This window comes from Physella acuta, unplaced genomic scaffold (genome assembly GCF_028476545.2).
Source record: "Physella acuta isolate Inbredline_101_S28 unplaced genomic scaffold, ASM2847654v3 ptg000664l, whole genome shotgun sequence".
In the NCBI taxonomy this organism is placed as follows: domain Eukaryota; kingdom Metazoa; phylum Mollusca; class Gastropoda; family Physidae; genus Physella; species Physella acuta.
In genome coordinates, this window is record NW_026732183.1 from 359,156 (window position 1) to 375,523 (window position 16,368).

At 37.5% G+C, this 16,368-nt stretch overlaps 1 protein-coding gene and 1 long non-coding RNA gene across 3 annotated transcripts; one reads left to right on the forward strand and one right to left on the reverse strand.

Moving 5' to 3' along the window:
- Nucleotides 1–3,285, forward strand: LOC131948913 (uncharacterized). The gene is made up of 3 exons (XR_009388089.1): nt 1–301; nt 735–1,034; nt 2,657–3,285. It is a non-coding gene; the product is annotated as an uncharacterized LOC131948913 (long non-coding RNA).
- Nucleotides 3,286–7,282: 3,997 nt separating this feature from the next.
- Nucleotides 7,283–14,722, reverse strand: LOC131948915 (uncharacterized). 2 transcript variants are annotated; one of them, XM_059310642.1, is made up of 6 exons: nt 14,459–14,722; nt 11,970–12,101; nt 11,054–11,368; nt 10,122–10,262; nt 9,079–9,237; nt 7,283–8,118 (listed from the first exon to the last, which is right to left on the reverse strand). In XM_059310642.1, exons 2-6 carry the CDS (start codon nt 12,025–12,027, stop codon nt 8,030–8,032), a joined length of 762 nt encoding a protein of 253 aa, XP_059166625.1. In that variant the 5' UTR covers nt 12,028–12,101; nt 14,459–14,722; the 3' UTR covers nt 7,283–8,029. The 2 variants fall into 2 exon arrangements, with proteins under 2 accessions (XP_059166625.1, XP_059166626.1); XM_059310643.1 differs by lacking the exon at nt 14,459–14,722 and adding an exon at nt 14,336–14,366.
- Between the last annotated feature and the right edge of the window lie 1,646 nt (nt 14,723–16,368).

Genomic DNA, 16,368 nt, shown 5'->3' on the forward strand with positions numbered 1-16,368 from the left:
GGTTTCTGGAATCGGCTTTTATGCCGTCTACTTGATCTGAAACTTAAGACGTTTCATTACACCCCATAAAAAGATTGCAAATATATTTATCGTTAAATAAAATGCAAATTTTAATCAACGGCAACCGTCATAATATTTGGGTAACCAACCGTTTAAGTCTATATATACTTTACATTTCTTTTAGAACAGATCACATTTTTTCAACTTTCCGTGGACAGAAGAATAGCTTACACCAGTTGAATGAAAATGGCAATTGTTTGTTTTAATTCGAACCTCTTTGCCGTGTTTTTCACAATATTTTGTAAGTATTGAAAATATTATTTGTGAATAAAGAGAATTCGTTTAATAATACAGTCTAATATATCTTATTGTGTGTGGGTTAAATATTTATGTTTATTTTGGTAATAGAAGTTTAAAACATTGATTGTCAGTTAGTATAATGATGCAAACTTAGACAGAAACTAGAAAATGTGGAGATCAAGCAGAACTATGAGTAAGTACCAATTGAACAGCCCGGCTTGTTAAAAACTAGATGACCAGTCACGTGTGTCGTGCACATTAAAGGTTTGGGTTAGGCTTTGGTCAGAGATAGTATGCAGTTGCTCAATCGAACGTGTAACAGTTGGAAAAAGATCTTACCCGAGTACTTAGTTTAGTTTGTATATTAACATTTAATTATCTCCTTAAAATCTGTTATAAAGATAAACAGGTAATGTCAGGTACTTTATTTTCAGGCTGTGTGAAACTCTCAGAAGCAGCGAGTCCTCCCGTAGTTGTTATATACAACCAAACTGTTGCGAACGGACAGACGGTACGGCTATCCCCATCCACCACGGAAGTTGAGATCGAATGTACAGGTGAAGCTACGGTGAGAAGCCTAACATTGAGATGCGACTCCGTGACCAGAACCGTATATGACTACAGTGCATTGTTTACCTTCTCTTATACGAAATACTTGAGGAGTGTGGTGTGCGTTTGTACTGCAAGGGACGCTGGTTTCTTCGACGAGAGCACTTCATTTACTTTGGTTAATGGTAAGTTCTTGTTGTAATATTTTATATCTGACAGTAGCACTTCATTTACTTTGGTTAATGGTGAGTTCTTGTTGCAATATTTTATATCTGACAAGAGCACTTCATTACTTTGGTTAATGGTGAGTTCTTGTTGTAATATTTTATATCTGACAGTAGCACTTCATTTACTTTGGTTAATGGTGAGTTCTTGTTGTAATATTTTATATCTGACAGTAGCACTTCATTTACTTTGGTTAATGGTAAGTTCTAGTTGTAATATTTTATATCTGACAGTAGCACTTCATTTACTTTGGTTAATGGTGAGTTCTTGTTGTAATATTTTATATCTGACAATAGCACTTCATTTACTTTGGTTAATGGTAAGTTCTTGTTGTAATATTTTATATCTGACAAGAGCACTTCATTTACTTTGGTTAATGGTGAGTTCTTGTTGTAATATTTTATATCTGACAGTAGCACTTCATTTACTTTGGTTAATGGTAAGTTCTTGTTGTAATATTTTATATCTGACAGTAGCACATCATTTACTTTGGTTAATGGTAAGTTCTAGTTGTAATATTTTATATCTGACAGTAGCACTTCATTTACTTTGGTTAATGGTAAGTTCTAGTTGTAATATTTTATATCTGGTAGTAGCACTTCATTTACTTTGGTTAATGGTAAGTTCTTGTTGTAATATTTTATATCTGACAGTAGCACTTCATTTACTTTGGTTAATGGTAAGTTCTAGTTGTAATATTTTTATCTGACAGTAGCACATCATTTACTTTGGTTAATGGTAAGTTCTGGTTGTAATATTTTATATCTGACAGTAGCACATCATTTACTTTGGTTAATGGTAAGTTCTTGTTGTAATATTTTATATCTGGTAGTAGCACTTCATTTACTTTGGTTAATGGTAAGTTCTTGTTGAAATATTTTATATCTGACAGTAGCACATCATTTACTTTGGTTAATGGTAAGTTCTTGTTGTAATATTTTATATCTGGCAGTAGCACATCATTTACTTTGGTTAATGGTGAGTTCTTGTTGTAATATTTTATATCTGGCAGTAGCACATCATTTACTTTGGTTAATGGTAAGTTCTTGTTGTAATATTTTATATCTGACAGTAGCACATCATTTACTTTGGTTAATGGTAAGTTCTTGTTGTAATGATTTATATCTGACAGGTGCACCTCATTTACTTTGGTTATGAAAATCCAAGATTAAAGTATACTAATAACAAGAAAAAAAATAAAAGAAAACCATTAAAATAGAAAATAAAAATACATTTTCTGCAATTATCACGTAGAAGCTATGGCCACAAATTTACTGAAGACACGACTGAAGGTGCATGTCCCTTTTGTAAACTGTCCCTTTTGTAAACACACAAGGAAACAAAACCGAATCAAAACCAAACGACGACTATATTCAACACCTCACTCAGAATCTAGCAAGGTAAATGTAAGATTGGGTGTGGTTGGGGGTGTAATGTAATGACCCCCAGCCATCCGCACTACGTGAGTAAAACAAACGTTGTTTAAAATAAACTTGTCGTGCTTACTAAAAAAGCCGACGTTCACAACCTCAACTTGCATATCTCCAAATATTTTCTCTCTCACTTTAAAAAAAAACAACAGGTAGTGCAAGTCACAGCGCATTGATTTGGAATGTCCTGTTGGTGACACTTCTGGTCCTGGGTAGGACAGTCCTGGTCTGATCTACAACCTGAGTCACTCTAGTGCGACGGTGCGTGGAGGTTGTCAGATTCTTATCACAGAAAGTAGAAGAAAGAAAGATGGCTGTATACCGATTTCCCTGCCTTTTTTTCTGGTTAAAAGTTAATAAAATGAATAGCACTTTAAAAAAATGAAAATAATGTTTCGGCAAAGATTAACAGTAAAGTATTAATGTTTTTAAATATCTTATTGTTATGTTAAGCTTAACTTGTAGTTCTTACCGTTAGATTAAACAGAACAGTTGTTTTAGTAAATAAAATAATGTGAACTATCACTTTTGTACATAAGCCACATTCACACATTTTATAGTTTTGTATTTCCATTTATCTACTATTTTGTGTTTTTCATACTAAATTAACATAATTTTATTTTGTAACTAAAACTTTTTGAATGGGATAATGTTTAGTATAATGTTACATGTATGATTTATATTGAATATGTTCACGTTTTCATGTTACTGTATGTCCGTTAGAGTTTTTCATAATTTATATAAACAATAATAAAGTAATTGACCATTTAAAATAAAATTATTAACATCTTGATATCATTTTACTTGGTAATGGTATTTGTGTTTTTTATGTGTAGATAGACTGTTTTCTATTCGATAACAGGCGTTTTGTTAAAAAAAAAAGACAAAAACAACAACTAGAAAACATGATCTTCTAAAATAAACTTATCAAGTCTATCTACATGATATATTTAAAGACTGCCTAGTTTTGGTGTGTCCGAGTGGTAGAGATCTAGACGTCTCGTGTTCGGATCCTAGTCTAGACTTGAGCCTGAGGTCAGGAAATGTCAGCTCTACTTCATCTGCACTCTGGGACCACTTCTTATTTCACTCATGGCTAAATTTTCCTTCGCGTAAACACTAAAGAAAATTATTTTAATTACTTTAATTAAAGGCATAATCTGTCACCCATGAAATCTTAGGGACCAATGCTTTTACTAAAGAAAGAAAGTTTGTTTTCTTTCAGGGCATTTAAAAGCTTATTAATTTAAAGACTTTGTAAATGTTTGTTGTATTTTCAATACCAGTAGCATTATAGCTAAATAAGTAAAGCCAGCTTGGTGTAGTTGTACCATAGTTGAGCTAAACAAGGAAAGTATAACAGGGTTATAAACTGTCTTGAAAGGTGAATACACGGATTTGCATTATATAAGACAATGTTTCTGCTTATTAACACAAAAAACCAATCCTCATTCTCAGCGCTTTATTAATGTAGTGGCAGAAAAAAAATCAACTCTATAGACAAAGTAGATAAGAGGGGGTAAAGTATTAAATACACAACCCAGTTTTGAAGTGGAGAAATAAAAATTCATAGAAAAGCCCTTGAGGTGCGGCGGTTGTAAATCTGTCTCTGATGAAGTGGATTGAAACTTTCGACTTAGACGGAAGTAACCAGGTTTTTACCGTTGTTTGTGTGTTTACATTGCCAATCCTGGGAACTTTATCGTCTGCTTCCCACTTGTTGTGACTGTCCCAGGTCGTAAAATGGGGCGGAACCAGGACACATACTGCTGGATAGATCTAGATCTAGGACATCCCCCCACCCGCACCATTAAAGCTGGTAGTTAAGGGTGTAACAACAGACACTGATACAATCTAAACCACCCACTGTAAAACAGTGGTTCTTAACCTGTTTGCATGAATCAACCCCCACTACATGCGCATTCACTGAACTCTTGTTAATACTTTAATCGTCCTCACTGACAAAATCTGATCTTAGATCAATTGAGTCGGGCGTGTTTTGACCTTCTACAAACCCCTGAGACTAACTCACCCAACCTTGGGGTTCGATCGAACCCAGGTTAAGAACCACTGCTGCAGACCATAGAGGGCTCTCGTAAGTTGTATAAATATATATAGTTATTGTTGTCAGTTTAAATGTTAACTGCCATAATGATCGCGATAAGTGGGTTCAGGATGTTAATATTAATTCTTTAACTTTTTAAAAGCTTTTATTTAACTTACTTCCTCTGGCTTTCTTGCTTTTGTCTATTGTCATAAATCGAAACTGACGAGCAAAATTTTGAACTCTTCTAATCTAACTGGCCGATTCGTTTCAAAGTTGGCATGTAGGTCAAAACCCGATGACAACGCAATCTGACATAAAATTTAACTTAATTGTATGACTAATTTAAAAAAAAATTAACTAAAATGTTCTGAAATTAGTTTTCTTTATTGTTATTTAAATAGTATTATTTTATCATTATTACATACAAGCTTGTTATTAAAACGTTTTTATGCATTTTGTTTTGCTTTAAACAGCTCTGAAAATTTCCGGAAATCTGCACATTTTTCAATTTTTCTGAAAAAACGAAAAAGTTGTCTGAAATAATTTCTAGTTCAAGCTTTAGAGTTCGGTTGCGCACCAAGGTGATCACATGACACATGACTGAACGTCATCACCTGTGTTCCTGATGGGGAACTGTGAGTGTTAAACATACTTCACACGCAAGTGAGCACGGCGTGGAAGCAGCTGGCAGAGACAGGACTGTTATGGGGGACTGCCAGGAACATTGACGTACACCGACAAAATGGAGGGAGCTTTCTGTGGCGGCCACGTGTGTCTTGGGCACAAAAGGGAAAAGATGATGGCACACACGTTTAATGAACTTAAATGACGCTTTACTACTACTACACAAAATAAATTACAATGTAGGCCTACACAAGCAAAGAGCTCCAAACGAAGACAAATTTGTGGACAATTCCTTTTAATTTAATACAAATTTCAATAAAAACTTGACATTTTAGAAAAAGGATGTGGATGATCTAAGCATACAACAAAAAAACATTGTTAAAAAAACAACAAAATAACTAGCCTGGTACCTCGGACTCCCAAGTCCTCTACATGATAGCGAGCCAGGAGATTTGTCCGCACTAGACGGGCGAATCTTCGTTGCTTGCTATAAATAGCGTGGGGGAGGAGAGGTGCAAGACTGCCGGGAACCAAGAAGGGTTTGCTCTCGACCCTAACCAGATATCTTGACTTTAAGCTGCGGCCTTCACGTGGCTTCAGAAGAGTGCCACTAGTCGGACCAAACTCATGACCCCCCATAGTGGGTGCGGAATGGCTAGTGGTAGCCAACAGCAGCTAGAGGCTTTTGATCTGGCCGAGTAGAACTGCTGTATGCGTTCGGCACTTCCGAAGAGCCTGGTACGTCGGACTCCCAAGTCCCCCCACATAATAGCGTGGGGGAGGAGAGGTGCAAGACTGCCGGGAACCAAAAGAGTCCGCCGCCTGATCTTTCTTTTGACTTTAAGCGGCGGCCTTAACGGGGCTTCGGAATAATGCCACTGGTCCGACCAAACTCATGTCCCCCCTAGTGGGTGCGGAATGGCCAGTGGGAGATAACAGCAGCTAGAGGGTTTTGATCTGGCGGAATGCCCCCCACGATCAAGCTGCGTACCAGGCGGTAGGACGACGTCCCGCGTCTGGTGGGTGGGGAAGAAAAGCCCGATGTGTGGGAAACTCTCTCGGGGTTTGCCACACTGAGGCCTGCCTGGCAGTGTTTCTTCCAGACTTTTTTCTCCGGGGGGGGGGGGCACTTGAAATTTTCGGGGGGGGCGGTAAACTTTCTTCGGGGGGGGGGGGGCGGACACTGTTAAAAGTATATATTTTCTATATAAATTATATAAATTTCATTTCGTTCGGGGGGGGGGGGGGGGGGGGGGCGGTAAAAAATTTTCGGGGGGGCTTTGCCCCCCCGAAGAGATGCCTGGAAGAAACTCTGCTGCCTGGCTAATGGAAGTGAACCTTCTGAGCCGGTTTCCGTATAAGGAAGGAAGGAAGTGTAAGAGATCATCCCAGAGGCGTAGCGATGGGAGGGGGGCAGGGGGGTACATTTGTCCCCGGGCGCCGACCTTAGAGGGCGCCAAAATGGGTTGTAAAAACAAATTGAAATGTCATTTTAGCTGCATTTTTGCATTATAAATAGTTTGAGGGGGGGGGGGGATGCAAATCGAAAGATTGAGGGGGGGGGGGGTGCAAATCGAAAGTTTGAGGGGATGGTATTTGCTTCCGAGGGGGCGCCAAATTGAAAGTTTGTCACCGGGAGCCGGGAAGGGTCGCTACGCCTCTGGGTCATCCATAAATGACGTCACGCTTTTTTTTCTTCTTGAAGTATTACGATCAATTCATATTACAATTATTAAAACCGTTTTCCAAAACGCGAAATAACGGCTAAAACTCGTTTTCTAACATTGCTTTTTTATAAACCCCCCTCCCCCTCATCACACACCGTCACAAAATTACGGATCCTCTCCCCCCTACGAGTGTGACGTCATTTATTTTTTTTTGAATCTTTTATTAACCAGTTTGTTGGGTAGGGGGAGTAACTGTTTAATATTGGTAAATCTGGTACCCATCGATTCCTTTCCCTGTTCCTTGAATTTCCTTCATGACCCGTATCAATTCACGTAGCTGCTGAATCTCGCGACAGCTAATTCTTATCCGTGCCAATTCTTGCAACTGCTAGTTCTAGCACGCGACACCCCCCCCCCCCCCCGCGTCAATTCTCCACCAATCAAACCATTAGTTTATAATATATTTTGCCTATGATGATTAGCATATCACATTCAATTAAAAGTTTCGATATGTAGGAAAACATAAGTTTTTTTTTCGCTTCAGGGAATGCAAGAGAACTAGTCCCATAAAGTGCAGTCTAGCAGTTTTCTAGTTATGTTTGTCAGAGGAAATATTTTTTATTGACATATACTTTAGGATAACTTGCTCTTTGTTAATTTATTACGGTGAATTAAATTAATTATTACCTGAAAAAAAATGGTTAAAAACTTGAAAAATAACCTGTTAATTTTTGTTCGATTTTTTAATAATCTCGTACAGATAAATCAACAGGTTTATGATTTACATTACAAATTAAAAAAATAATTTAGTAATGTGTAAAGTGCTAAATAATGTACATTAATTTCTTCCGGTACTAGTACATTTATCCACAAACACATACTCAGTTATATAATGTACACAGCCATTAGATAAACCATTTTAAGCTATTTTAGCGTAATAGCTTTGAAATAGAAATGACTAATACATTTTTTATGTAATTTTAACAGAGTTGTGTGTCAAAATAGAAATGTATTAAATAATAGAACATTTATATTTTTAAAAAATCTGCAGCATCGTATTACAATAATAGATGTACTATATATTTTCCTTGGATTATTTTTAGTAGCACATGTGTTACATTAATTCCTAAAACATTCTTTATCCAACATACGGATAACGCTACAAGATGGCGGACTCTGGCTTAAGACTAGACCATGACTACCCTACACAGGACCAGAAATGTCAACAACAGGACATTCCAGGCCACAGAAAGTACACCTGTATTACCTGTATTACCTGTAGAAAGTTAAAAATAACCAAAATAAAAACAGAGAATAGTGCGATGCGACATGTCTTATGTTACTTCTATAAAGTTTCTAAAAAGATTGTATTTATGGCTGTCTGAACTCTACTAACAATACACCGGTCGCTCATAAAATGGCTTACACTTTTTGCGACTTATGTTTATTAAAAAAAGCAAGTTTAAAAAACTATATTATTAAAGTTATCAGCGCATTCAAATGGTTATTATTATAAAGCTTTTTATATTTGGTTATTAAAAGTAAAACACATTCTGACTAAGAAGAAATGACTGCGGATATCAATCTCCACCTAAGCGTATACAGTTTACTTGATTTGTATGAATCGTGCAGGATCTTAAACTCTTCTACTGTCAAAGAAATTCTAACATAAGCTTAAAATTGTTATGTTTAAAATTACTTTGGCAGTGTAAGCGTAAGTTAAGCAACCTGTTGTGACCACCCTTTCCCTACCTGATGTTAAACTGCTATCGACGTATGTGAAAATCCATAATCACAAATGTTATAAATATATGTAATATATAGCATTGCTATAGGGCTGGTAAGTAGGTGAACAATCAGTTCTATGGGTCATGCAGGTTTTATTGAGCCGTAGAACTGGTTGGTGACCTACTTACCAGCCCTATTGAAACAGACGGATACATAACAGTCAAAATATGTGGCATATGTAAAAACATAGTAATTTAATTTTTGTGACATTTTAAAACAACGTAACACAGTATAACCACCTATAGAGTCGTAAAGTAACTTTCACACCATAACCACCTATAGAGTCGTAAAGTAACTTTCACACTATAACAACCTGTAAAGTTGTTAAGTAACTTTCACACTATAACCACCTATAGAGTCGTAAAGTAACGTTCACACTATAACCACCTTTAGAGTCGTAAAGTAACTTTCACACTATAACCACCTGTAAACCTGTAAAGCCACTTACACACTGTATCCACCTGTAGTGTCTTGCTGTCACTCAACAGGCCGCGCCGTGTCGCTTTACACTCGTATTTCTCGCTCACCCCACACCCTCCCACTGCTGGTATATCTGTGACGAATCCTTCGAATGTTCGAGAACAGGATCCGCTGTTCAGTATTGTGCCTGGTATAATATACAAATGGGAGACGTATGGACAAGAAATTAAAGAAAGGCAAACACGGATAAAATATGACGATGCAAAGGATTCTGACAACAGTGGAATCCCCAAAGGGTCATCCATATATGACGTCACGCTTTTTTCGACGATTTTTACCTTCCCCCTCCCCTCCGTCACACGTCGTCACAAAAAGCCAGACCCCCGCCCCACTTAAAACGACGTTACACCTCAGCCGACAACCCCCTCAAAATTTCTATTGAATTTTTCTTAAAACATCAATATTTTTCCAAAATCTTGTCAGAACTCTGTCAACATTTTGATCAATTCCTATTACAATTTATTAAAACAGTTTTCTAAAACGCGAAATAACGGCTCAAACTCGTTTTCTAACATTGTTTTTTTATATGCAAAAAAAGTGACGTCCCGCCATCTGAACCCCCCCTCCCCTTCATCACACACCGTCACAAAATTATGTACCCCCTACGAGTGTGACGTCATTTATGGACGACCCCCAAGGCAAGCGACGAAGGGGTCGTCACAGGAAGACATGGCAACGTGCAGGAAAAAGACCGAAAGGATAGGACGGAATTGGGGACTGCTGAATCTAGTGGCAGCAGTCAGACCGCGGAGAGAGGAGATCTTTGACAGAGTCCATATGTTCTCCCAAGGAACGAAAAGGGAGAATGATGATGATGATGACAATATACAAAAATAGTTATCATACAGGTTTGCACGATACATGAACGATAGTTATCATACGGTTGGTACAATATATGTAAATAGCTATTATACAGTCTAGTACAATACACAGCAAAATAGATGGTATCCTATAATTCGTGAACAAAGCCACCTATACAAAGTTAAAACAGAGGTGTAGATCTGTTGGTACCTGAGGTTACTGCTTTCAACGTACAGTCTGCGTCGTAGAGGTCATCTACAGCACTACAGACAAACTTGATTGGTTGGTTTATGCTGACCTTTAGTAAAGAACCCTCGCCATTGGCTGTGAACTTCACAATTTCTGGTGTAGCTAGAATTTAAAGTGAATAGAAGTTACCAATATAAGTTACCAATAGAGGTTACCAATAAAAGTTACCAATATAAGCTACCAATAGAAGTTACCAATAGAAGTTACCAATATAAGTTACCAATAAAAGTTAGCAATAGAAGTTACCAATAGAAGTTACCAATGGTACCTGGAGGTATTTTCTCAAACAGACAATCTGCACAATTTAAGACTGCTGTTTGGTAATTAATTACCTATACAATTTTAGTGCGATATTTTAAGCCGAGTAGTGCTTTAGTGCTTTATGGGACAAGAGGGGTCTGGTGTGGGATATGTTCTTAGTAATATTACTTTGTAGGTGTGTATGCGTGAAAGAGATAATGGGAGGTAGAGAGAGAGAGAGATAGAGAGAGCTAGGAGAGAGAGAGAGCAGGAGGGAGGGAGTGGTAGGGAACATTTTTCGTTAGAGTAGACATCATAGAACCTCTTGGCAGAGGTTTAGCGATGGGAAGGGGGGGGGGGGCAGGGGGGACATATGTCTCCGGGCGCCGACCTTAGGGGGCGCCAAAATGGGTTGTAAAAACAAATTAAAATGTCATTTTAGGTGTATTTTTGCAGTTTGAGGAGGGGGGGGGGGGTGCAAATCGAAAGTTTGAGGGGGGGGGGGGGGTGCAAATTCTTAGCCAGTTTTTCTGTTCACTTTCTGGAAATCTGAATCGCGTATCTCATCACCATGTAACACATAACATCATACAACGGGGGGAACAATCCTAAAGCAGGAGATGAATTATAAATAGAAGAGAAATCCTTCCTACGGTCTGGCTTGAGGTAAAACGTCGTGGCCTTGGATACACCAGTCACGTGATTGGCTGTACACACACACCGACGTCTGCTTAGGGATGACGTGAATGACGTGTATGACGCTCTGTACGTCCCACGTGATCCGTTGGTTGTCTGGCCCAAACTGCCACACTCTAACGTGACGTTTGTCACGCTGACCTCTCCCCCCTCCACCTCCCACGTGATATCCACCATGGAGTGATACGCCTTCAGCCGCACAGTTTGTCCTTGATGCACAGGGATGTTGTAGACATACACGGTTGGAGCCTGCTCTGGTGTTTCAGCCGAGCCTAAAAACATTTTTTTGTGAACAAGAAAACAATACATTGTAAACTACATAACGTATCTATAGAGGGGAAGTTCTGATTTGTGACGAATTAATCAGATTGTGTTTAGTCAATTTTGGTATTTATGGATTATATTGAGTAAATTTTTTAAAGTTTCTAAGGATTGCAGTGGATGATGAGAGCTTTCACGGGGGGAGGGGGGGGGGTTGAACTCCATCTGAAAAAAAAAACTGTTTGCGTCACATAGTTTTGGAATCTCTTGGGTCTGGGGGAAAGTGGTTTGGATATTGAAGACTTGGTGGATGACAACAGTGTGGGGTGGTCATTGGGGTCGATGTCCACTGTTTGAGGTGGTCATGGGGGTGTATGACCCCAGTGTGGGGTGGACATGGAGGTGGATGACCAAGGTAGACTCTACTACGGGCTTGCTATGATTCTAAAAGACAAAACAGTTAAGTGACACACAGTGCCAAAACTCAATGATGTAACATGAGAGGATTCTGTTTTAAACAATCAATATCCGGGTATTGTTTACCTAGATTTGCTTTATTTTACTCCTAAAGAGATGTTCTTTTTAAAAAAAATCAAATATATGTATGCTTACATAACACCACCAAGACAACGGTAATCGAAGTGGCTTCAATAAGTCCAAAAGCCGCCATATTTTCGTCGCTATAAAGCTATAGCGGTAGAAACTGTACAGCTGTCCTGAGACACCTTGACTAGTGTTGATATTCTGTGATAAAAACTGCATATTAGAACATTAAAAAATTTTAAACTGAAAAAATCTGATGTTTTACTTAGTTTTAAGAAAAAACGATCTCAGGACAAATAACCTCAGATAAAATATCCTAAATAAAATATTTCACGGACAAGTGATCCCAGGACAAATGATATCAGACACAATGTCCCAGAAAAAAACATCTCACGGACAAAACATCTCATAGAAAATATCCCAAACAAAATATTTCAGAGAGAAATATCCCAAACAATATAACCCAGAGAGGAATATCCCAAACAAAATATATCAGAGAGAAATATCCAAACAAAATTTCTCAGAGAGAAATATCCAAACAAAATTTCTTAGACAAAACCTCTCACAACGCCTGTCGCCATTTTACCTATATATTTTAATATTTAATGAAGGAGCAAAAATATAAAAAAAAATATCCGATAGAAAGAAAATCTGGTAAAAATACCTGACAGAAATGCACCTGATGGGTACTTAATTCACGTTATGGAAATGAAGGCTGCCTGGCATAGTGCTGACCACATTATACCCATTTTTTTCGGGTGTTATTAAAACAGATTTGTCTTGGGCACGAACGGGAAAAGATGAGATTCAATAATTTTTAACCTTTACGGTTATATTGATCTCTGTACTAACAAAAACATAACTAATATATTTGTAATATCCAGTCTGAAAAATCCTCCATCGTTACTTATTACTGTAACCATTACAAAAATATGTTTCCTTATACTAAGGGGAAATAAACCGGGAGTGATCTCCCCTAAACTTTCTCGAATATTCTTATATAAAATAACAGGGGATGGGAACTCGGGCTATAGACATGATTTTTAATCCATTTTAAATACTTAAAGTTTTAAAAATAGAATAAAATCTCGTAGACAAATTAATTGCACACCAAGTGAACGCCAAATAAAAAAGCGCATAATAGTGCGCAATATTATTATTACTTTTAAAATTTACATTAGTTTTTTACTTTCTCGTATATACGAAGTATAGAGAAAGTCTTGTAATCGTGCAAAAAAAAAAAAAATCGAGATTTTTGCAAATCTCGACGTTTTGCATCTCACTGATACGGAAAAACATAATTTTGCAATCTTGTCCGTATGTCTGTGTGTCTGTGTGTGTGTGTGTCTGTGTGTGTGTGTGTCCGTGTGTAAACACGATAACTTGAGTACCGTTACAGCTAGGTTGATGAAATTTCATATATAAGTATTTCTCTAATTCTCTACCTTCTATTAAATTTTGAGTCATTTCCGTTGACTGGAAGTAGTACTTTACGCTACTTCCGATTTCTCAAAAAACTAATGTAAATTTTAAAAGTAATAATAATATTGCGCACTATTATGCGCTTTTTTATTTCACGTTCACTTGGTGTGCAATTAATTTGTCTACGAGATTTTATTCTATTTTTAAAACTTAAAGTATTTAAAATGGATTAAAAATCATGTCTATAGCCCGAGTTCCCATCCCCTGTTATTTTATATAAGAATATTCGAGAAAGTTTAGGGGAGATCACTCCCGGTTTATTAAACTTTAAGTATTTAAAATGGATTAAAAATCATGTCTATAGCCCGAATTCTCATCCCCTGTTGTTTTATATAAGAATATTCGAGAAAGTTTAGGGGAGATCACTCCCGGTTTTTTGAGAAATCGGAACTAGCGTAAAGTACTACTTCCAGTCAACGGAAATGACTCAAAACTTAATAGAAGGTACAGAATTAGATCTTTTACTTACATATGAAATTTCATTTATCTATCTGAAATAGTACCCAAGTTATAGGCTTTTGAAAAATTCAAAGTAGGAAAAGTACCACTTCCGGTTTTCGGAAATCGCTCAAAAGTTGATACGGATCTACGATTTTGATTAAATACTTATATATGAAATTTCATCAACCTAGCTGTAACGGTACTCAAGTTATCGTGTTTACACACGGACAGACAGACAGACACACAGACAGACACACAGACATACGGACAAGATTGCAAAATTATGTTTTTCCGTATCAGTGAGGTGTGAAACGTCGAGATTTGTAAAAATCTCGATTTTTTTTTTTTGCACGATTACAAGACTTTCTCTATACTTCGTATATACGAAAAAGTAAAAATGAAACGGAAATAAAATGAGACATTTAAAGCATAGCAAATGCTATATGTAAGTAGTAATACATCTTAAATGTAAATAATAACAAATGCTTAATGTAAGTAATAACAAATATTACTCTTAAATGTTAACCGATGTTACACGTAAATAATCACAGAAGTTGCATGTAAATAATCACAATTGTTACATGTAAGTAATCACAAATGTTACATGTGAAAAAAATAGTAATGGATACACTTACATCTATACTTATCTGACTGATCAATTAAATCCTCGCTCTTCTTTAGTGACGTGTGTAGCCCTTCAATCACACATTATCACTACTCACACCAACCCGTTTTTTTTTAATAGATTTATCCACGTGATTTTACTATACATAGATCCCTGTGGGTCTTATATTACAGCCATACGAATAAAAGTCATATGATTAAAATATGGAATAACATTGATGCACATTAAAGCTATTTTGCCTTACACAATCATCCGATCACAAGCTCCGAACACACACACACAATTTGATGAAACCAAAAGTGGACCAACGTTCTCACCTGGGCTAGCCGCTATAGGAATCAATACTGTGTCGGCTGGTTGCACACGAATCACCCTCCAGTAGAACAAGTTGTCTAGGTTGACACGGAGGTCTAGGGCTGATGGAGATGCTGACCCGTCACTTAGCGTAGCTGCTGATACACGTAACTTCACAGTCATTGCACATCACAGAGTGTGGTGTGGACATGGAGGTAAATGACCACAGTATTGTGTGGACATGGAGGTAAATGACCACAGTATTGTGTGGACATGGAGGTAAATGACCACAGTATTGTGTGGACATGGAGGTAAATGACCACAGTATTGTGTGGACATGGAGGTAAATGACCACAGTATTGTGTGGACATGGAGGTAAATGACCACAGTATTGTGTGGACATGGAGGTAAATGACCACAGTATTGTGTGGACATGGAGGTAAATGACCACAGTATTGTGTGGACATGGAGGTAAATGACCACAGTATTGTGTGGACATGGAGGTAAATGACCACAGTATTTTGTGGACATGGAGGTAAATGACCACAGTATTGTGTGGACATGGAGGTAAATGACCACAGTATTGTGTGGACATGGAGGTAAATGACCACAGTATTGTGTGGACATGGAGGTAAATGACCACAGTATTGTGTGGACATGGAGGTAAATGACCACAGTATTGTGTGGACATGGAGGTAAATGACCACAGTATTGTGTGGACATGGAGGTAAATGACCACAGTATTGTGTGGACATGGAGGTAAATGACCACAGTATTGTGTGGACATGGAGGTAAATGACCACAGTATTGTGTGGACATGGAGGTAAATGACCACAGTATTGTGTGGACATGGAGGTAAATGACCACAGTATTGTGTGGACATGGAGGTAAATGACCACAGTATTGTGTGGACATGGAGGTAAATGACCACAGTATTGTGTGGACATGGAGGTAAATGACCACAGTATTGTGTGGACATGGAGGTAAATGACCACAGTATTGTGTGGACATGGAGGTAAATGACCACAGTATTGTGTGGACATGGAGGTAAATGACCACAGTATTGTGTGGACATGGAGGTAAATGACCACAGTATTGTGTGGACATGGAGGTAAATGACCACAGTATTGTGTGGACATGGAGGTAAATGACCACAGTATTGTGTGGACATGGAGGTAAATGACCACAGTATTGTGTGGACATGGAGGTAAATGACCACAGTATTGTGTGGACATGGAGGTAAATGACCACAGTATTGTGTGGACATGGAGGTGGATTCAACTGCCCACACACGTAACATCAAAGTAATTTCACAACACACAATTTATAAAAACATACCTTATCCTCTATTCACTCTCTCTCTGTTAATCAAAGGCTCTCACACATAAAACCACATGGTTTTTGTTATGGGGGTATTGCTTTAGATTAACTAATTGAAAGGTTTAATTTAAATTAATTTTTTACGAAAAATAAAAAACCCTGCTTTTTTAAAAGTTCGCTCCTCAAATTCAACATTACAATAGCTTGACTCTTTTTAGCATTAACTAATACCATATTTGGAGGTTAAAAAACATTTATGGCGTAATTGTATCTGAAACGTCGATACAGTTAACAGATTTTCCTTTA